The sequence below is a fragment of the Leptonychotes weddellii genome, chromosome 4 (genome assembly GCF_054177405.1).
Source record: "Leptonychotes weddellii isolate Sample4059 chromosome 4, ASM5417740v2, whole genome shotgun sequence".
Classification (NCBI taxonomy): domain Eukaryota; kingdom Metazoa; phylum Chordata; class Mammalia; order Carnivora; family Phocidae; genus Leptonychotes; species Leptonychotes weddellii.
The window spans coordinates 16369539-16391053 of NC_138372.1; the positions used below are offsets into that span (position 1 = coordinate 16369539).

The following is a 21515-nucleotide window of genomic DNA, read 5'->3' on the forward strand; positions in this document are numbered from 1 at the left end:
GAATCTGCCCCAGTGTTAGAAAACTTTTATTTTAAATACTTCGTAAAGCGCTTCAGAGCAGTATAAATTAGTGCCTGTCTCGGGATCCTTGCTCCCCCCTTCACTTCTGGTGGTCCTGATGGCTTCCTGGACGCTGTTGCAGAGAAGAGTCAGGGATACCCCCAACTCCTGGTCAGGGGAGCCCTTGGCTTCATGCCTGGTGGGCTGAGAAAGCCCAGCTTGGGTTTGAGGTAGGGGAGGCTGAGGCCCCTGGGTTCCCCCCAGAGGCTGGAGAGAGCAGCCAGTTTCTCTTTCCTTTTCTGGCGTATGGTAGGGGAGGGTCTCAGGCCTGCACACCGAAGCCTGAAGGATTCTGCTTCTGCCAGCGCCACAGATCTTCACCTGCGATGGGGGGAGGGGTGGAGCGAGGGTCCACCTCGGAATGCGGGACCGCCACCATCTCGGGCAGCCCCGGGTGGGCGTGCCCAGACCGTCCCAGGGATCAAGCCAGCACCCAGGGTCAGGGCTGGGGGGCGGAAACTCACACATCCTGTCCAGCCCTAAGGCCGCTGTCCAGCCCAGCTCCTTGAGGGCCAGGCTGGGGTTGGCGTAACAGGCAGCCACGTCGCCTTCCCGCCGTGCCACCACCTTGTACGGGATCTGCGAGAGACGAAGCAGCCGGGGCTTAGCTGAGCTGGCCCTGGCCTCGCCCACCCAGCTGCCGACCGGGCTCAGAAACGCAGCTGCAGGCAGCCGGCACTAAGGCGGGCGGAGCAGCCGGGCAGTGCCGGCATGCCCGTCAGGGAGGCTAGTGGGAGGGGCCCAGGCCGCCTCGGAAGTCGGGGCAGGGGGTCGACGCGGGGCTGGGGTGCAGCCGGCCTACCTTCTGCCCAGAAGCCTTCTCCATGGCCCGGACCATCTGTAGCACCGAGTAACCTGTGCCCGTGCCCAGGTTGTAGATCTGCCCACGAGAGGAGAGCAGGTGGTGGGGCGGGTTGGACTAACTACCCGCTCTGGAGCCCCGTCTCCCCCGCCAGCCTCGCTTCTCCCTTCTCTCCCTACCCGACAGCCACACTGCTCCTTCAGCTTCCTCAAGGCTGCGATGTGGCCCTTGGCCAGATCCACGACGTGGATATAATCCCGGACACCTGCGGAGGTGGTTGGGTGTGGGGGTTGTTCAGGACCGTGCCTGTGGGACCTCGCTCTCCCCCTGGCTCCTGGATCCTCCTGGTCCTGGGCTCACCTGTGCCATCCTCCGTGTCATAGTCGTTGCCGAAGACATTGAGTACCTCCCGTCGCCCGATCGCCACCTGGGGTGGAGGTCAGGTCAGCTCTTCCCAGGCCCTTGGCACCAGCTGTACCCTGACCTTCCCCTTCTCCCTTACCTGGGAGACGTAGGGCATGAGGTTGTTGGGGATGCCCTGGGGATCCTCGCCGATGCAGCCCGAGGCGTGGGCGCCTATGGGGTTGAAGTACCGCAGGAGCACCGCGTTCCAGGCCTGCGGGACACGGGTCAGGGGAGTGGGGTGAGGGTGCGGGCTGTTCCCCGGGCGGAATCCAGAGCTCTTTACCCGCACCCCCGCCCCCCATCCACGCCTGATCGCTCTATCCCTGGAAAGTCCACCCACCCAGTGCTGTGACGTGGGGCAAGTCACTGCCACTTCCAGAGTCCTCGCTTCCTCCTGGGTGGGTGGTGTTCGGGATCCCACCCTCAGGTTCATGGGAGGCCTTGAGGGCTGCGTCAAGGGGGGCCCTCACCTTGTCTGCCTGGCACAGGTCCCGGATCATTTCCTCGATGAAGAACTTGGACTTGCCGTAGGGGTTGGTACAGCCACCTGTGGGGTGGGCCTCATCCAGGGGCAGGTATTGTGGGTTCCCGTACACGGTGGCTGAGCTGCTGAACACCAGGTTCTTCACCCCGTGGGCCCTCATGATCTGGCCACGGAGGGGAGGCGTCAGTGGCCTCTGCCTCCCACGTATTCCCACCCCCTTCCTCCTTCACAGGTGAGAGGGGCTGAGGTTTGGGCACTCCTGTTTACAGATGGGGAGACTGAGGCAGAGAGGTGGGGAGACGTAGAGGGACGTGTGTCTAAAATGGTACAGCTTGGGCCCCGCCTGACTCTCCCCTCCAGGCCCTCATCCACTGTGCCTGGCACGGCCCGCCTGGCTGGGGTCTCCTGGTGTCTGGGACCTTACCGCTCAGCTCACCTCCAGCAGCTGGATGCTTCCGGTCAGGTTAACTCTGTAATAATCCAGAGGCTTCTGCACGGACTCTCCCACGGCCTTGAGGCCCGCAAAGTGGATGACTGCCGTAAAGCTGTGCTGCAGGGGCGAAGCCAGGGTCAGAGGTCGCTGTACAGGCCGGGCCCTCAGTGGTGTCCCCTGCCTGCCTGCCCAGCACCTACCTTCTTTTTTTTTTTTTTTAAGATTTTATTTATTTATTTGACAGAGACACAGCGAGAGAGGGAACACAAGCAGGGGGAGTGGGGGAGGGAGAAGTAGGCTTCCTGCTGAGCAGGGAGCCCAATGTGGGGCTCGATCCCAGGACCCTGGGACCATGACCTGAGCCGAAGGCAGACGCTTAACGACTGAGCCACCCAGGCGCCCCTAGCACCTACCTTCTTAAAGAGACGTTGTAGGGCTGCCTGGTCCAAGATGTCCATCTCCTCAAACTCCACAGAGCGGCCTGTCAGCTCCTGAACCCGCTGCAGGCTCTCGGGCATGGAGCCCCTTCCTGGTTGAGCACAGGGAGCCCATCAAAAGAGGACGTGGGTCCTGGGCTCCCAAGGGACGAGACAGACACACACACACACACACACACACACACACGCACACACCCCCCATGCTCACCACGGACGGCATTGTGGAAGTTGTCCACGACCACGGGCAGATAGCCGGCCTCCAGCAGCTCCAGCACCGTGTGACTGCCGATGTAGCCAGCCCCGCCGGTCACCAGCACCTTCTCTGCCATTGTACCTGGCCCAGAACACAGGGCGTCAGAGGGGGCTGAGAGTGGCCGCTCAGGGCCTCCGGCTCACGTCGGAGGCAGTACTGTGTCCTAGTGAACAGGGTGGCCCTGGAATCAGCCCCGCTGCACGTCTGGAGACCACCTCTTTGTGGCCATAGGCCTTGGAGATCACTTCTCCTCTCCTGGCCTCACTTTCCATCTATTAAGTTGGAGCTTGTAATTGTACAAACGTCATGTGGTAGTGTGAGGGTTAAACGAGGGGACTTGAAAGGCCCTGCCACACCGCACGGGTGGGGAGACTGATGTGCAGGCACCACAATCTCTAGTCCCAATTTACCTGGGACTGAAGAGGAAACCTAAAACCTCCCAGGTGTCTGGGGACTAAGCAGTCCTGGCCAGAAGGAAACATGGCAGCAGCCCCGGGACTCCCAAGAGCCCAGGAAGAGGTTCTGTCTGCTCAAATTCAGGCCTTTCCAATCCCTCTGCTATCACTGGGTGTAAACTGGCCAGTGATTAACACCTCCTGCTCTGGGTAGCTCCCGTCGGCTGGGAGGAAGCAGGAAATACACCAAATGGCCCCAGGGTGGGGTGCTTTGCCAGGCAGGCTGAACCCAGCTCTGGAGCTGCAGCACCAAGGTCCTGGAGTGGGCCCCACCCCACCCCGGGTCAATCCGGCTGGCCCAGCCTCTACCAATGCATGCCAGGGCCAGCTGGGTCGCCGCCCAACTTCAGGCAGCACGGAGCCGGGCGGTGTAGACGTGGCCCTGGTCCCGACTCCACTGCCAGGTGTGCACCTCCGCCCTGAACAAACCCTGCGGGTAGAGTGGGGGACGGGGGAGGAGGCTCCAGACACTCAGGTCTTTCATTCGGTGCGGCCTGGCCCGCAGCCACCTTCCTCCTGGCTGCCTCAATCCCCTCTCCCGGCTTACCACTCCCACCCACTTGGCTGAGCGCTTGCTGCGTGCCAGGCTCTGTACCGGGCACTTCTGCATTATTTTCCTGGATTCCCCCAACATCCCGATGAGCCAAGTGTTATGGCTGGCACTTTACCGAGAACGATACTAAGGTCAGAGAGATTAAGTAATTTGCCTGAGGACACACAGCTGTGACAGCCCGGCTAGAATCCGGATCTCCAGGCTCACAGCCCGCTAACCTCGCGCCAAGCAGTTCACCCTTCCCCCTCACCACCGCCTCCAGCTGGACTTCGCTCCGGACCCCGAGGCCGCCCCCACCCTCACCCCGCCGTGCGGAAGCCCGAAAAGTGGTCGCGGATGGGCCCCAGGGGGCAGGAAGGCTGGTGAAGCCAGCCTCGCCCCGGACCGACGGGGTGACCTCGGTCGGCTGTCGCCGCCTCGGTCTTCCCAGTCTGCAAAATGGAGGGGAGGAGGCGGTGAGCGGCGGGCTGCGATTTGGGCCGTGGCTCCGAAGGGGCCGAGCTCGGAGTCTCCGGGTCGGGAATGAATGAACCCGGGCCGCCCCAGCCAAGGCGGCGGGAGCTGAGAGCTGCAGGAGCCCGTCCTAGCGGGACTCTGCCCAGGACGCGGCCCGGACCCCTGAAGCCCTCCCTCGCTCTCCGCAGACCACGCAGTCCCTCGCGAGCCCGCCAGGCCCCCACCCATTCGCCTCGCCAACCTGCTCCAGACCGCGCTCCCCGCGCTGCCTCCAGCGGCGCCGCCTCCCGCGCCCCGCGTCCGGGTCACTTTAAGAGCCGACGTCCCACCTGGTCCCGCCCCCTCCACGCCCCCAAGGAAACGTGTCGCCGGGGAGCGCGCTACGGGGCGCCGGGAGGACCAAAGGCGCTGTGGCATCAAGGCGCCTGCGCGGCGTGGCGAGGCGTGGCGGGGGCGGGGCTGGGGCTGGGAGCCGGGAGGCGAGCGGCGCGCCCGGGAGCTGTCCCCCGGCGGGAGCCGCAGGCCGAGGGCGGGGCGGACGAGCCCGGTGCCGCGCTCTCCGCGGCCTCTCCAGCCTTTCGGTACCCGCCGAGCCCCGCAGGAAATTAGCGACGGCGAGCAGCAGAGGCAGTCCGGGGGCGGCGCTGACCGAAGGAAGCTGGTTCTGGGAGGTCTGGTTTGCAACCCCCCCGCCCCCGAGAGCCGGGGAAGCTGAGGCCCAGGGAGAGATCGCGCGGCTGACTGCGCTCAGCCCCCACGCGAACCGCCGGGGGTGGTCGGTCGGTCCGGACTCCGCCTACCAGAGTCGGCTAGAAAATGCTGTGGTGCTCCTGTTTAAAGGGAAGGTGGGGCAGAGTCATGGCATCCTGAGTGATGAGCCAAAGTGCGTGCCCAGCCCGGAGTGCCGTGGGCCCGGAGTCCAGCAGGGACGACTGACGGGCGGACTCCCTGCCCACAGAGCCAGGAGCCGCAGCAACCGGGCTGTCCTGGCCAGGTCTGAGCCGGCCCAAAGCCACTGGTTTGCAGTCATTAAGAATTCGGGAATCAGGGGGCGCCTGGGTGGCTCAGTCCTTAAGCGTCTGCCTTCGGTTCAGGTCATGATCCCAGGGTCCTGGGATCCAGTCCCACATCAGGCTCCCTGCTCATTGGGGACCTGCTTCTCCCTCTCCTGCTCCCCCTGCTTGTATTCCCTCTCTCGCAGTGTCTCTGTCTGTCAAATAAATAAGATCTTTAAAAAAAAAAAAAAAAAAATTCGGGAATCAGGTGGGGAAACGGAGGAGATCAGAGATGCATAGGCTAGTTCCAAGTCTACACGTTCCTCTCAGAATGCCATGCTGTAAAGATGTTTTATTCCCCACCAGTCTCCCCCATTCATACACACACAGCTGCACGATACTGGCACGTGCTTTTATGTCGTTAAACCTTTAATTACATAAGCTGTGTTCAAAAATCATGTTCAGAGGGCACATTTTCCAAAGACGCTGCAGGCAGCAGGTGGTCACCAAGACAGCTCAGCCGTCACCCCTTCCAAATGCCCTCGCCAGCTTGGGGAAAAACTCCAGGCCGCTTTGCTCTGTGGAGTCAGCGACGGCCCCGGAGCCACAGCAGGTCAGGCTGTGTAGCTAGCTGACAGATTTCATCCAGAGATGGGGCCTGAGCACCAGGGAACTGGGTTCCCAGGGGGACCCCAGGCATTCAGCTCCTGGGCCAGTGGGTCCATAGGGCAGGGAGACCCGCAGCCCCCCAGGCTTCTCACTCAGACTAGGGTCCGGCAGGGAGGGCCTGAGGCCAAGCAGCTCCTGTCCCTTGCCTCCCTTTTGCAGGAGACCTATGTGTGGACCTGCCAGGGAGGTGCCCACTCCTGTTAATTTCATTCCCATTTCCATGTGCCCTTTCCCCAAATCATTCACGTGAGCCCCTATTCCCACTGAGTCCCCCAAAGGGGCTTACAGTTTACAGGTAGCCTGAGCCACTTTGGAGCTGGTTTTTCTGTTCAGGGCTTGGCAGATAAAGGTCCCAGCTTCCAGGAGCTTCTGGAGGTTCACACCCTTTGAGAAACAAGTTAGAGGATGCACTAGGTCATGACATGCCTGCAACACCCAGGGAGACATCGGACTGGACAGAAAACCGATACTAAGAGAGTAAAGGTGAAGACCTTCTCGTTCCTCTTGTGCTGGGACAGCACCTGCCTGCGAGGCTGCAGCCTTCTACCATCTGGGGTTACCCTGGGGGCTCCCCTTGTATAAGATGCCTCCGTCTGTGGGATGGTTTCTACTGCTGCCACCACGGCAGGGATCTCGTCATTCTCGTTCAGTCCACATCTCCAGCGCCCAGCACAGGGCCTGGCCTGCAGCAGTCAAAAAGTGCAGACTGAAGTAATAAAGACTGCCAGGCACAGTGAGCCGGGAGGGAAACACCACCCGAGAGGGCCACCCCGAAAACCTGTTCGTGGCAGGAGCTCACGTGTACTGATGCGTACTGTGTGCTCAGCTCTGGGCTGGGCACTCTCCATTTTCCTACCTAGTCCTCATCACAGCCCCACAAAGGGGAGCTGTCAGCATTCCCGTTTCTTAGGCCCAGGGAGGTGAAGTCGTTTGTCAGGTCACACAGCCTGTGAGTGGCAGGACTAGGTTTTAAACCAAGATCCATCTGGTCCCAAAGCTCAGACGAGATACTGCTTCCAAGCCACCACTGAGGGTCCTCACTAACAGAGCCCTGGGGATGGCTGTCTCCTTCTCCTGCCCTCATTTTACAGGGAGCAGTACAGGTCCAGAGGGAACTGGCTCAGGTCATGGATGTGGCCCTTTCCCTACTCCTTGGTGCCTCCTCTGCTACCTCTTAACTGTCCTCCCTTTCACCAAAAAACCCCTAAACAAAACCATCAGCTTCTGTCCTCAGGCTTCAAGGAGGGTTCTAGTCAGTTCGGGGCTGTCGCCAGCAGGGGGCAGGTGCGCTTACCGTGTGAATGCCCAAGCCAGACAGCATGTAGACAAGGTCCTCAGTGGCCAAGTTTCCGGATGCCCCCTGTGCATAGGGACAGCCTCCAAGTCCTGCCACAGAAGAGTCCACGACACTCACTCCCATCTGGAAACACAAGGATGGGGAAACATGGGTGTCACTGTGGGGACCAGAGCCTACAAAGCCAGGAGGTCTTTGCAAACCTCCCAATCAACTGCTGCCTGAAATTCCACTGAGAGTTACTCTTTCCTTTGGCTAAGGATTCTGTCAATGTTTCTCTTTTTAGTTCCTGGGAACAGTGTGAATCTTTTTTGTGGACAGTTTCTTTGCCAGGGGTATCTTCCCCAGTTCCTTTCACACTCAACTCCTCACCCTGAAAGGTCTCCCCAGGCGCTTCCTGGCCACAAACCTAAAGGAAGCACCTCCCACAGTTGAGATTTCAGGCCCCTGTTGTTTACTGCTATTCATTTACCCACTTCCCACCACCCCAGCCTAAGGCTGCTCTCACTTCAAGTTGGGCCTCTAACCCCAGGGGGCCTATCCCATTTCCCTGGGTCAGCACCGCCCACTCTCCTAATGACTGTTTCCCTTTCTCTTCTCCCCTCAAACCTCCCACAGACCTTAACCTGGACAGCTACAACAGAGAAAACAGACCCAGCTTACAGAATCATGTGGCTTCGAGACCTGAGCCTCTAGGAGATAACTTAAGACCCAAAAACAAACAAAAAATCCCACAAGAACAAAGGCGGCCCAGGATTGCTTTAGCAAACCTAAAGACAACAGGCCAGACTTCAACCAACGCGACAGCAAGGTCAGACACAAGACGCAGACACACCTGTGGTCAGACACTCAGAACTTTCTAAGAGGTGGCCAGTCCACAAGGAGCAAACCTCAAGGGAAACCCAATCTGAACGCTCAGTTCAGTCTTCGGGGAACAGCAGGTAAGACCCCCCTGGAGTGACCTCTGCTGGCCTCTCCGAGCACCCCCCTTGCCCGCTCCCTACGCGCATGCGCACAGTCACACCACTCTCTGGGCCCCCCAGTGTGTGTTCTCCCCAAACCCCACCTCAGCCTTACAGCGCAGGGCTGCCTAGTCAGCTTCCCGTTCCCTCTTCCAACTGCTTAACTTCCTCACATCCTCCAGGCCTCATTCAGGTCTCTCCTGGCATATCCTCTCGGACCTCCCCAGCTGGGATGGAGGCCTTCCTCAGCCGCGTGCTTCCTCCCTGCAGGTGATCTGTCACAACGCACTGGGACTACCACAAAACTCCCCTGACTATCCCCCTCACACACCCTTATAGGCCAGGGTCACGTGTCTGTGTCCTCTGTGGCCACCCCAGGGCCTGGCACACAGGTATCCGTGAATCCTCACTGAAAGAAGGCGGGAACCTAGCTGTCCTGCCACTGTGTCCTTTTGGAGAATGCACACGTGCCTTCCTCCTCGGACCTGCCCCGATTACCTGCAGGGCCATCAAAGTGTTGGCCAGGGCCTGGCCGTAGGTGTCATGGCAGTGGACAGCCAGGGCAGCCACGGGCACCTCGTGCATGACAGCCGACAGCATGTCCTTCATGATCCCAGGGGTGCCCACACCGATGGTGTCCCCCAGGGAGATCTCGTAGCAGCCCATCGAGTACATCTTCTTGGTGACCTGGGGAGGCAAGCAAGCAAGCACTTGGAGGACACCAGGTTCCTCAAGCCAGGGGCCCAACACCTCAGAAGCAGGGGTCCCGGGCCTGTGCCGAACATCTCCCTGTCGGAAACACTACGTTCCTGTCCGATCATCGGCTCCTTACAACTTTCTAGTGGGAATGACGATCCCCACTCTACTCACCAGGAAGCAGAGACGTAAGGGAACAGAGCTGGCCCCTGGAGCAACCCTGGGCTGCAACCCCGAGCTTTCCTCCCACCCTTTCCTGCCCCTGTGCCCCCGACTTCAGGCCTTCACGCGCCACCTCCACACACCGGGGCAGAGCCAACGACTGGAATCAATAAAATGGATTCCTCTCATGTGACTTTGCCCTCAGTAAGATCTACAGTCTCGTGGGTCTGAGGGGCTAGTTATGTATTTTTAATAGAAGTACCTAACTGTTGGAACTTTGAGAAGCTCATCTGCAAACCCCTAAAGTCACTGAGAAGCCAGGGCAGCGTGTGCCCCACTTGAGATGCTGGCCCACACTGCGCTGCCAGACGGCGGGCGTGTGACAGGGCCAGGGACGCAGGTGACACTCTCAGAGGCCTGCCAGGCAGATGGACCGGCGAGGCCCCCACCGCCCAGGCGGCACACTGAGGACAGCCAGCGGGGGGGGGGGGGGGGGTAGACGCTGCAGCAAAGAAGCGGGCTCTGGAGTGACACACGTTGGGTCACCATCCCAGTTCGGCTGCTCCCAGGCTGGGGGGCCCTGGCAAAGGGCTGATCTTTGCGGAGCTTCCACTTCCCCTTCCGAGAAGCAGTGGTGGGACTTGGCGGGGCGGCTGCGGGGCGGGCGGCTGGGACAGGAGCACCACCACCGTCAGCAGCGTGCTCTCCTTGGGGCTCCCGGTGGGCAGGAAGAGCAGGGCGGTGGCAGGTAAACAGACTGGGGACTGAGACCTAGTGTCCCCATTTGCAACCTGTGTGGCAAATTATCTAGTCTGTTTCCTCGCTTGAGAAACGGACTAACAATAATAACACCAAATTCGCAGGGTGACTTTGACACTAAGTGGCATAAACTCTCGGGTTGCTCAGACTCTGTTCCCACACTGCGCTCTCCTCCGTGCGGACTTGGTTCCTGCTCGGGGGACGCCAAGGGCGTGCTGGCCTCTCCAACCACGGCAAGGAACTGCGGGGAGCCTGCGTGGGGAGCCCCTCCACAGATCCCCTCAACTATCACCTGTCCACTGACCAGACTGCAAACTGAGTCAGAGGCTTCCAGGCTGGGGCAGAGGCTTCAAGCGCACTCGGAGGTGGGCCTCCGGGAGCAAGTGCTGGGAGCTGCGTGAACGAGTGACATCAGTGACCCGCCAGGAAAGGGTGGTGAGGGGAACCTCAGGGGCAGGCCAGGCAGACAACCCTCAGAAAACCCTCGGCCCGATACCCACACACCTCAGCTACTTTAGCCGGGGAGATCTTCCCTTCATAGGGACATCCGAGCACACAGGAGACATACCTGTGGGAGGACAGGGGAGGGATGGTGTCAGCGCCCCCAGGCTCCCAGGCCGGCGGGGCTGACGCGGGGCTGACGCAGGGCAGAAGTCTGACAGCCATCCCTGAAGGGGGACAAGGTCAAATGCCTGGGGGAAAGGCAGATTCAATACCGCCGGCCAGAACGGAGTGGGTGCCGCGTGGCGCCAGGAGGGGGCAGTGGCGAGCCGGGGCAGGGAAGCGGGGCTGCCCAGGCCTGAGGGGAGAAGCCAGAGAGGGCAAAGTGAGCAGGCATCTGAGCCCTGGGGCAGGGAGATAGAGCAGAACATCTGCCACAGGCAGCTGGGGCCCCTACTCCCGGTGGGGGGGGGCAAGGACTGATGAAACCCAAGCAGGGAACAGAAGGGCTGGGCTGGCCTGCGGGTCAAGGATCGGCTGCTCCGGTGAGCTGCCCAACGATCCAGACACTCCTTTATTCTATGGACACTGACGGAGTTGCCCATGACGTGCCGGGCGCTGGGTCACGCTGTGAAAAGGCCGACAGGTCCCTGCCCCCGTGGAGGCTATTTCCAGCTAGAGACAGAGCCGATACGAGGGCAACCGAAGGAGTGGGTGAGGTGACGTCGGAGTGATGTGCTCTGGAGGGGAGAATGGGATGTGGCGGGAGTGACGAAGAGGAGGCTGACCGAAGCCAGGGCGGCCCAGCAAGACCTCCAAGGCTCTGACACGGGAGCCAAGGAGGGGGGCAGGTGGCGGGAGAGCCACTGGGAGAGCCTTCCAGGCAGAGAGCAGAGCAGTGTGGAGCCCCTGAGGTGGTAGAAAGGGTGCTCAAGCCTCAGAAGAACGGAGGGCCCTGCGGGCCTCTGAGGGCCCAGAGCGTCTGCGCCGCACAGCACGTGGCCGACCCGGTGACCTGCCAGCCGCGGGGAATTTGGCTTTGGACCTTGGTGGGCTTCTGTTCCCACCTGCCCTCTTGGCGCTAAGGCCCCACTGAGACCTCTTAGAGTCTGGCAAACTGTTCCGCATGTGACAGGCATCACAAATGTTGGCTGGATACATCATTTCAGGCTCAAAAATCTCAGGGTGTTTTCCCAACTTCCTTCTCCCCCTTGTTCTCCAGTCGCTGCTCAGCAAAGAGAAGGGAGATGCTGAGGAACGAGCACAGGCTTGGGAGTCGGGCAGACCCCATGGGCCCCTGCTTCCCCAGGCCCCTCGCATTCCCAGCACCCCAGCGTGCTGGCCCTGCGCCGCGGGAGGGAGCCCACCACGAACTGTGGCACGTGGGCTCTGCCCTCATGGGGCGCAGGGTCCGGCGGGGGAGAAGCTAACATGCAGCTAAGTGCTCTGTCAGAGGATGTCCAGGGGGCCATGAGAGCCCAACGAGGGGCACGAACACCAGCTGGGGGCCAGAGAAAGCTTCCCGGAGAAGCTGGAGGATGAGCAGGAGCTAGCCCAGACAAGTAGGATGTAGGACAAGAGAGTTCTGAGTCTATGGAAAGCACCCAGAGGCGAGAGAGAGCGGGAGCATGGACATAAGGAATGAAGTTCCAGTCGGGCTGGAACGCAGCGAGCTGAGGAAGCAGGGCGGGGGGGCTGAGTGGCAGTGGACGAGGCTGCGGACAAAGGCAGTGTCTCGGAAGCCGGGTGAGAAGCCCAGAGCCGGGGCGTCACCGACAGGTTTTAACCAGGGAGGGAGGTGATCACATGTGCATGTTCAGAAAGAGCACACTGGGTGCGCTGTGGACAGCGGTGCGACCTCACAGCCGACTCTTCGGCCTTCCTGAGCCGGGTCTGTCTTCTGGAAGCAGGGAGAGCCCTGCTTGCTGGGGGACTGTGAGGTCACAGATGACACAGGGACAATGCCTGGAGACCCAGAGGCCGATGGGGGTCCTCAGACATGTGTGGAGAGGGGTTGCTGGAGCTGGGATTCATCTGACCCCCACAGACCCTGGTGAGTGTCCTGTCCTGCTGGATTCCTCTGGGGAACTGACCCCAAAACCAGTCTGGAGAAAGCACTTGCCAGGATTTCTTGAGCACGGCTACCTGAGGAAAGATCTCAAGGTGTGGAGCATGGGCTGTCTGCGCCCAGGATAGGAAGTATGTAGGGGGACGGTGGCTTGAGTCAGAGCCTGGCCCCCTTCCAGAACGGTACTGAAGAGGAGGCAGGCGGCACCAACACGGTGTGACTCACCCGCGCACGGGGATACCGGCGGCCCGAGCTGCCCTCAGGATTTCGTCGGACCGCTGTAAGCTCTCATCGATGGAGCAATTGGTGTTCTTCTTGGTGAACAGCTCTGAGGCAGCTCCGAAGACGGTCACCTCCTTGGCTCCAGCAGCAACCTGCCAAGAGCCAGGTGAATTCCTTTCAGCCTTTGTCTCTTCAAGGAACACCAGCATGGCAAAAACCCTTGTCTTACAGTGAATTTTATAACACACGAATATCATGGGTTGAACTGTGTCCCCCCAAAAAACATCTGTAGAAGTCCTAATCCCTGGCACCTCAGAATGTGTCCTTATATGGAAATAGGGTGGGTGCAGAAGTAATTAGTTAAAATGAGGTCACAGTGGTCCTGACTCCAATAGGACTGGCGTCCTTCTAAGATGGAGGCCATGTGAAGACACACACAGAGGGGAAGGCCAGCGAAGACGGAGGCAGGATGGGAGTGAGGCGTCTACAAGCCAAGGAATGCCAAGGACTGCCAGTCTTCACCAGAAGCTAGGAGAACTGTGTCCTCCCAGCCCTCAGGAGGAACCAACTCTACTACCACCTGGATTTCAGACTTCTCGCCTCCAGAGCTGTGAGAGAATACATTTCTGTTGTTTTAAGCCACCTCGCTTTTGGTATTTTCTTATGGCAGCCCAAGGAAATTAACACAGTGAATTCTATCTCCATTAAAGAAACACCACCACCCTTGGCCTTCCCCCAAGGCCCAGCACTGCCCTGGATATCACTGCCCTGGACATCATTCTTTTTTTTTTTTTTTTTAGATTTTATTTATTTATTTATTTATTTGAGAGAGAGAGAGAGAAACAGCATGAGAGGGGAGAGGGTCAGAGGGAGAAGCAGGCTCCCCACTGAGCAGGGAGCCCGACGCGGGACTCGATCCCAGGACTCCAGGATCATGACCTGAGCCGAAGGCAGCCACTTAACTGACTGAGCCACCCAGGCACCCCCTGGACATCACTCTTAAGAACAGCTTCCTGCCTAAATTCAGAGTCAGCATCCCCAATGACGTTCTTGTCCGACACTCTAAAAAGATGGCAGATACTAGCAACCACCGTGAGGAGCACGATCACCTTTCTCTAAAGAGGAAATGGATAATAACAACAAAAGCTAATATGTATTAAACACTTACTTTCTCCCAGGCTCTTGCTAAGTAATGTAGGCGCATTCTATCCTCTGAAGTCCTCCCAGCATTAGGTACTATGATCAGGCCTACCTTATAGGCAGAATCTGAGGCTCAGGGGGTTAAATAGCTGGTCAAGGTCAGAGAGCTGGGGGTGGCAGGGCCAGAACTGCCCTGGGTCTGTCTGACAGTGCTCATCATTACTGGAGGTGAGCCCTTGAGACAGACAGCCCAGGATAGGGACTAGGGCCCAGTGACAAGACAGGGACCAATGTCATCAATCTCATTTCAGGAGAGCCCGCCATCAAGCGAGTCTCTTACCGCTGCCTGGAAGCCTTTGATATTTGGGGTCAGGACTGGGTAGTTGATGCCAGGAAATTTCTGGATGCCCTTCAAGACTTCAGCATTGTCAGCCATCTGGGAGCCAAAGGAGACATTGCCAGGTCACTGCCGAGTCAGGCAGAGAGCTCAGGTAGAGAAAACATTTTTATCACGAAATCTCTTGTCCAGAACCCCTGAAGAATGAGTCCCTTTGCAGAGCTATGTCTCCCCAGTGCTTTTACTGTTTGACCGAGGATGGGCCTGAAGGCTCCTTGGGGCCGGTAAGTCCCCCAGTTTCTCTCTAGAGCTAATACCGCCAGCTTCACACAAGCAGTAACAACACTACCAGCCATTTATTGAGAACAGACTCTGTTACTTTTTTTCCTTTTTCTTAAAGATTTTATTTTATTTTATTTTATTTTGACAGAGAGACCCAGCGAGAGAGGGAACACAAGCAGGGGGAGTGGGAGAGGGAGAAGCAGGCTTCCCTCTGAGCAGGGAGCCCGATGTGGGGCTCGATCCCAGGACCCTGGGATCATGACCTGAGCAGAAGGCAGACGCTTAACGACTGAGCCACCCAGGCGCCCCTGACTGTGTTACTTAATGCTCGGCTGAAACAGGATCTTTCTTCCCACTTGATTGTTTCTGTGAAACAGCAATCATCCGTCTTTCCCTTTTACAAACACAGACACCACTTTTCTAGACAAGGCTAGAGATTCTAGACTTCCAGAGCCAGAAGAGACCTGAGAGGTCACTCTCAGCCTGGAGAGGGGAAGACCTCCCCAAGGTCCCCAAGCAAGTCAGGGGCAAAGCCAAGACGGAATCCAAGCCTCCTGCCTTCCAGGTGATGGTCTTCTGCTGCTCCATGCTCCTACAAGTCACAAGAGCAAGCCAGAGATCTGGAGACCTATGTTCCCAGCTTCTACTTACTTCCAGGGCAAATGCAAAACTTCACATCTCTCTCATCTGAGAAACGTTTATTTCTGAGGGCTGGGGCTCACCTGGGGAACCCACTTGGGGGACACAAAGCTGGTGGCTTCTATAACGGGAAGTCCTGCTTCAGAAAGCATGTCTATCAGCTTGATTTTCGTAGAAGTAGATACGATATTCTGTGATGAAGAAAGAAACACCAGAAAAGACGGGGTTAGCAACAGTGGGAATAAAATGGTCTCAGACCCGGTGCCTGTTAGTTCAAAGCTTTGTTACAGCATGCACTTCACTATCTCGACTTCCAAACATGAGCATGAATTCACATGTAATTCATGCCAATAGGTGGGGAACATGTCCAAGTTCTACAGATAGCATTTTGCAATGGAGGCAGCTTCTCGCCTGAAAAGGAGTTAATATTTACATAGAAACAATATTTTTCTATCATAAAGGCTTTTTCTTAACTGTTTGTGAATTTATGACCCCATCATAAACAAATTGAGAGCAATGTGCCATGACCTGAAAGGGCAGAGATGACTAACCCTCTGTCTGCGTCCATGAGATGGGGCCCCCAAAGTATCACTTTGTCCCCTTTTCTGTCTCCCAACTGGCACTGGACCTCATCCTCACATGGTCAGCCTGCTGCTTCTTTCTCTCCCTCCCCCACCATGCCTAGTTGCTCACCAGATTCTATGGATTCCTCTTTCCAAATCTACTATTATTCTCCCCTGCATTTTATGGCATGGTCTCACTCTACCAATTCATCCCATGCAGGAATCTTTCTAAAACAGTCTCCATTGTTTCACTCTCCTGCTCAAAAGCCTTCCATGGCTCCCTAGTACTTACAGGATTAGGTAAAAAAAAAATTCTAAGAACTCAAAGTCCTTCTCACCAGGCCCTTTCACGCCAACCCCCTCAATTTCATTGCTTTACCTTAATCTATCCCATAAGTAATTTTTGAGAGCCCTCCATGTTCCAGGCATGGTGCTAGGTGCTAGGGATACAGCAGTGAGCAGAACAGACATGATTCTGCCCTTACAGAGCTTATAGTTTATTGTTATCAATAAGCTCTCACTATTAAAGCTACGCTTTCCAAAAAAAGAAAGAACTTTTCCGATTGAAAAAATAATGCACAATTATTTCAGAAAACATGCCCCAAACAAAAGAAAACCATCCTTAAAATCTCCCAGAGGTAACACTGGTAGCATCCTGATAATGTGACTTTCCAGATCTGTGTAGTCCAATATATTAGACGTTAGCCATATATGGTTAAATTTACATTAATTTAAATTATATAAAAACAAAATTTCAGTTCCCCAGCTACACTAGCCACATTTCAAGTGCTCAATAGTCTTGTGTCCAAGACAGCTCACATCTAGAACATTTCCATCCTCACAGAAAGTGCTACCGGACAGCACTGTTCTAGATCCTTTTCTAGGGAGATGTTCCCACAGATATATAAACTTTTTTGTTTTACATATAAGTGTAAGATGAAAGAAAATGTCTATTACTTTATAATCTGCTTCAATCACTTAACATGTTCCTTATTAGTACAGCTTCCTAATCCATTTAATGAAGTCATTGAAGTATTTGAGCTAGGGGCGCCCGGGTGGCTCAGTTGGTTAAGCGTCTGCCTTCAGCTCAGGTCATGATCCCAGGGTCCTGACATCGAGGCCCGCATTGGGCTCCCTGCTCGGCAGAGAGCCTGCTTCTCCCTCTCCCTCTGCCTGTCGCTCTGCCTACCTGTGCTCTCTACCTGTCTATCAAATAAATAAATACAATCTTTAAAAAAAAAAAAAAGGTATTTGAGCTAACTTTCTCCACACTGAGCACTGAGGTGGTTTCCACCTGTTTTATTACAACGAGGTTGTGAGGAACGTCTCTAAGGCTAAATCTTTGCATGTGGCCTTCATGACGTTTGGGGATAAGTTAAGTCCCCTTACACAGAATTGGAACTGCCAGATGACAGGCATGCCCTCACCCTCCCTCTCCTCTCCTGCTGCCTTTCCCATCCGCCCTGCTGCAGGGGATCTTGAGACGGACCGGGGACTCCACACCTGGGGCACCGGCGTCTTAGATTGCTTTACTGTCACCCACGACTGCCTGGCCTTCTCGACTTTGCTCTGCGTGGGGGGGAAGGGCGATCATATCTTGCTCTGTCCATCCCCGCAGCGCCCACCACAGGCAACGCTTGCTGTTCAAAAAACCTCTTCTGGTTGAATTCCATCTTTACCTTTTCATTTTGTAGTCCGTCTCGGGCACCAACTTCCACAATTTTCACTCGCTTTGGGAAAGTACCCACAAAAGAGGTGCTGACCTTCGATTTAAAAGAGGAAACAAAAAGTGATGGGAGGAGATTGTCACAATTCTCCAAGGGGACAAATCTAAAAGAATGGACCCACCTTCACTGAGACAAGAAGCAGTATTTCTCACTGTAAACACTCCGTATCTCTCACATTTGGTTTATTTTAGAAGGAAGAACAAAAAGAACAGAAGCATTTCACTGAGGAATGGGCAAGAGATTCCTGCTCCTCGTACCGGCCCATTTCTAACTGCCAGTCTGACAGCTGAGCATTTAGGTTGTTTCTTACACAAACCTATTCGCACCTCCTAAACTTAGAAGTCCCTCAACAGAACTGTTTAAATTCTAAGGCTCCGTCTGGCTTCATCCTTTCTCAGTAAAAAACAACACATGCATTCTATTGCTTAAGCCAGAAACCTGACTCATCCCCTTACCCCACTCCCCATGGGCTAGTAGGTTCTTATCATTTGGTTCCTGCTGATCTCAGAGAGCTCATGACTTGTTTTTACCATCCCGCATCCCCCAGTGAACTCATTACTTGTCCCGACTCCCCCTCTTCCCCCATTGGGGTCCCTGTACTGCAGCCCCAATGGCCTTCCTCCCACAGCAGGGCCTCAAGGCTTACCGTTCCCTCTGCCCAGAATGCTCTTCACCTGGCTCTTCCACATCTGGCTCCTTCTCACCTTTCAGCCAGATGGGCCTTCTCTGACTGCCCTTTGTAAAGCTGCCAATCCCCTGACCCTCATTATTTTCTATCTCAAAACTCTACTTCCTGGGGTGCCTGGGTGGCTCAGTTGGTTAAGCGTCCGACTCTTGATTTCGGCTCAGGGTTGTGAGATTGAGCCCCACACTGGGTTCCGCACAGGACATAGAGCATGCTTGAGATTCTCCCCCTGTCCCTCTGCCCCCGCTATAAAACAAACAGGGGCGCCTGGGTGGCTCAGTCATTAAGCGTCTGCCTTAGGCTCAGGTCATGATCCCAGGGTCCTGGGATCGAGCCCCGCATCTGGCTCCCTGCTCCGTGGGAGGCCTGCTTCTCCTCTCCCACTCCCCCTGCTTGTGTTCCCTCTCTGGCTCTCCCTCTGTCAAATAAATAAATAAAAATCTTTAAAAAAAAATAAAACTCTAATTCCTTCAGAGCCCTGACAATAATGCCTACTCAGTTTCCTTAGGAGAATATAAGCTCTACGAGACTTTGTCTCCACCTCTGCTCCATCCCTCATGTGTGGCCCTGCGCTTGGCACAAAGCAGGCATGCATTAAAAAGTCACTGAAACAACAAATAAATGCATGACGGGTATAGCCACCCCGGGGGGAGGGCAATTCCTAGGTAGAGGAGAGGAGTAGTTAGCCTTGGACTTTGTGGGGTTTGGGGGATGGAGGAGGACTTGTTCTGTTACAGTCATAGGCTGGGTGATGACAAGGAGTGGGTCCGGGGAGAGAGGACACCAACAGCTGAAGACAGTATAAAAAGGCTTTGAATCTTCTCCATTTAAAGTCTGCCCCAAATCTTCCCCTCCTTGCCACCAAGCAATATGAGGCTTCTTTTCCCTCTTTCCTCTGTTCTTAATACTATAACTCTTCAAAATAACTTCGTTTTACCAGATTTAATCTGGATAAACATACTGCAATGGGGCAAGGGGAGAAGTGCACTGGGTAATCTGCTAAGGATCCCAACTCCTGAAACCCTTAAGGAAGGAAACATTCCCTGCTATGAATCAGCTGGAACTTGAACAACTCACCTGAACTGGCCTTGCTTTCAGTCAGCAAAACTTCCTAGAGACTAAGGTGAGGAGCCACTGAATTTCATGAAGTCAACAGGCTAGGTTGGAAGGTTCCTGCAAGTTGAATGTCACTACAACAGGGATGTTCAACCTATGCTGGTACATTGCCCTAAGTCGATCCCACTGGAATGTAAACTGCATGAGGCAGGGACTTTTGTTTTATCCGTTCCTGTAATTCCAAGGCCCTGGGACATAACAGGGCCTTGTTGAAAGCATGCAAGACCTGCTTCCAGGTTCCTTTTACTAGAACAGAACAAACTTAATTCCACGTCCTTCCCCATAACAACTCTTCACATAATAAAACAATAAATCACATTTATTAAGCATTTAATATTTGCAGGCACTCGTAAGAGCCTTTTATATATTAACCGTATCATCCTCTCAACCTTATTAGGTAGGAACTATTACAATCTCTATTTTACTGTGAAAAATATGAAGCCCAGAGATTAAGTAACTTTTCCAAGGTCACACAGTTAGCTTGTCATGAGTCATTATCTGAACCTGGCAGTGTTGATCTACAGCACTGGCTCTTAACCCCTGGGCCACGTTGCCTCTTTGCCACTTTTCTGTCGTTCCCCGACGCCCCCCCCCCAAGTCTTCTCTTGTCTTGGTTAACACCCAGTTGGTTCCCTCTGCACAGCTCTGCTCAGAGATGATCTCTAACCACAGAAGTCCTGGGCCAAGCCTGAGCTATGGTATATCTATACCAACAGCTAATACCAACTAAAGCCCCGTGCTAACTTCAGGATCAGTTATTCATTTAGTACCTACATGGCAGGGACTATCATTATCTCAACTCCATACAGGAAGAAACAGCCTCAGAAAGATTCTCCAAAATCACATAGCTAGCAAGTGAAGAAGTCTGGCCTTGAACCATCTGTTTCTGATACCAAGCCTCTGCTAGTAACCCCATGGAGAGCCTATGACCACCACCTCATTACACCAGGAATTTCTTCAAAGCACATTAATACCCACCATCTCACGTAGTTTTCCAAGCTGGAAGTACCATCTTTATTTTACACATTAATAATTGGTAGGGGTGGGTGGCCTAGTAGACATTAAAGTGGTTTTCTGAGGGGGACGCCTGGGTGGCTCAGTCGTTAAGCGTCTGCCTTCGGCTCAGGTCATGATCCCAGGGTCCTGGGATCGAGCCCCGCATCGGGCTCCCTGCTCCACGGGAAGCCTGCTTCTCCCTCTCCCACTCCCTCTGCTTGTGCTCTCTCTCTCTCTCTGACAAATAAATAAAAAATCTTTAAAAAAAAAAAAAGTGGTTTTCTGAGGGGTCCACTTGCCAAGATAGTGTAATTTCCCCACTACACACTTATAACCCCTTCTAAACTTAAAGCAAAAATAACGCACCTGATTTATCACTTACTATGAGCTAAAACAATGTCAGATGCTTTACCTACATTTCCCTTAACCTCCAAAGAACTCTGAGGTAATGTTTACCCATGTTATAGATGAGAAAAACTGAGGTTTAGAGAGCAAGTAATTGTCATTCGACCTAGAAAGTGGCAGAACCACTGGGACACCACAGTTTCAGCTTTAACCAAAACAATTTCTTCAACCCCTCATTCAACTAGGTCTCCTACACTTTCCCTCCACTCGAGCAGGGGAGGGGGAAACATCAGGATCCAACATGACCAAAGTACAATTCCAAGGGAATCAATCACACATGGTTCTACGCAACCCCGGTCCTACTTGGCACACTAGGATACCTCTCCTAGCGTCCCCAAACGCAACAAGAGCTGGAAATGCAGGCAGAGGGAGGGCGAGGACCTTGCTTTTCCCCTCGGAAAATGGAAGATTATTCGTGATTTTCACTACTGAGGAGCTTGGAGAGCTCGGAAGCTCAGAGGGAGAAGGTGCCAGGGTCGCCGGGAAGAGCCTTGGACGGAATCAGGACACCTGGGATGGCGCCCCAGGTCTCCAAGACCCGGGCAAGTCGTTCCCCATCTATGGGCCTGTTTCCCCATGCCCCTCAAGGGATTTGAGCGGGACAAAGTAGGTCTGAGACTCCAAAGCCCTCCCGACAGTGGCCTGAGCAGCTGTCCGGCTCCGCCTCTCAGCTGCCGCCACGGGCCAAGGCCCCGACCCCGACTGTCACGGTGCCTGCAGGGCCACCCCTCGGCGGGCCGGGGCACTTACAGCCCGGAGAGACGCCAAGCCCACCAGTCTCCGCGGCAGCACCTTCCTCATTGTCGCCATCTTGGCCCAGCTTCCCCCGCAGCTCCCAGCTGCGTCCCACGTGACCGCCGAAGGCCAGGTGGGCGTGCCTCCGCCTTTGGGGCGGGGCTCCTGGAGCGACGTGATGATGCCCTACGCGGGCTCTCTTTCCAGCTTCTAGGGTTTTATTCCTTCTGGCCAGTTCTTCCTTACCCGTTGTGTTTTTTTCTGAGTGCTTTCTACTTGCCATG

At 55.5% G+C, this 21515-nt stretch overlaps 2 protein-coding genes and 1 long non-coding RNA gene across 4 annotated transcripts; 1 reads left to right on the forward strand and 2 right to left on the reverse strand.

Moving 5' to 3' along the window:
• Window positions 1-13: 13 nt before the first annotated feature.
• Window positions 14-4672, reverse strand: GALE (UDP-galactose-4-epimerase). Its single transcript, XM_081817742.1, has 11 exons — window positions 4580-4672; window positions 2830-2955; window positions 2598-2713; window positions 2188-2301; window positions 1738-1914; window positions 1365-1478; window positions 1223-1289; window positions 1042-1127; window positions 863-940; window positions 525-639; window positions 14-381 (listed from the first exon to the last, which is right to left on the reverse strand). Exons 2-11 carry the CDS (start codon window positions 2948-2950, stop codon window positions 323-325), a joined length of 1047 nt encoding a protein of 348 aa, XP_081673868.1. The 5' UTR covers window positions 2951-2955; window positions 4580-4672; the 3' UTR covers window positions 14-322.
• A 125-nt stretch (window positions 4673-4797) lies between these two features.
• Window positions 4798-9990, forward strand: LOC115942458 (uncharacterized). Its single transcript, XR_014144727.1, has 2 exons — window positions 4798-5009; window positions 7915-9990. It is a non-coding gene; the product is annotated as an uncharacterized LOC115942458 (long non-coding RNA).
• Window positions 5742-21376, reverse strand: HMGCL (3-hydroxy-3-methylglutaryl-CoA lyase). 2 transcript variants are annotated; one of them, XM_081817740.1, is made up of 10 exons: window positions 21247-21376; window positions 17247-17330; window positions 15088-15195; window positions 14087-14182; window positions 12610-12758; window positions 10380-10443; window positions 8757-8945; window positions 7297-7422; window positions 6289-6386; window positions 5742-6178 (listed from the first exon to the last, which is right to left on the reverse strand). In XM_081817740.1, the coding sequence occupies exons 1-10, from the start codon at window positions 21304-21306 to the stop codon at window positions 6100-6102; spliced, it is 1053 nt and encodes a 350-aa protein (XP_081673866.1). In that variant the 5' UTR covers window positions 21307-21376; the 3' UTR covers window positions 5742-6099. The 2 variants fall into 2 exon arrangements, with proteins under 2 accessions (XP_081673866.1, XP_081673867.1); XM_081817741.1 differs by having other exon boundaries at window positions 5742-6386.
• Between the last annotated feature and the right edge of the window lie 139 nt (window positions 21377-21515).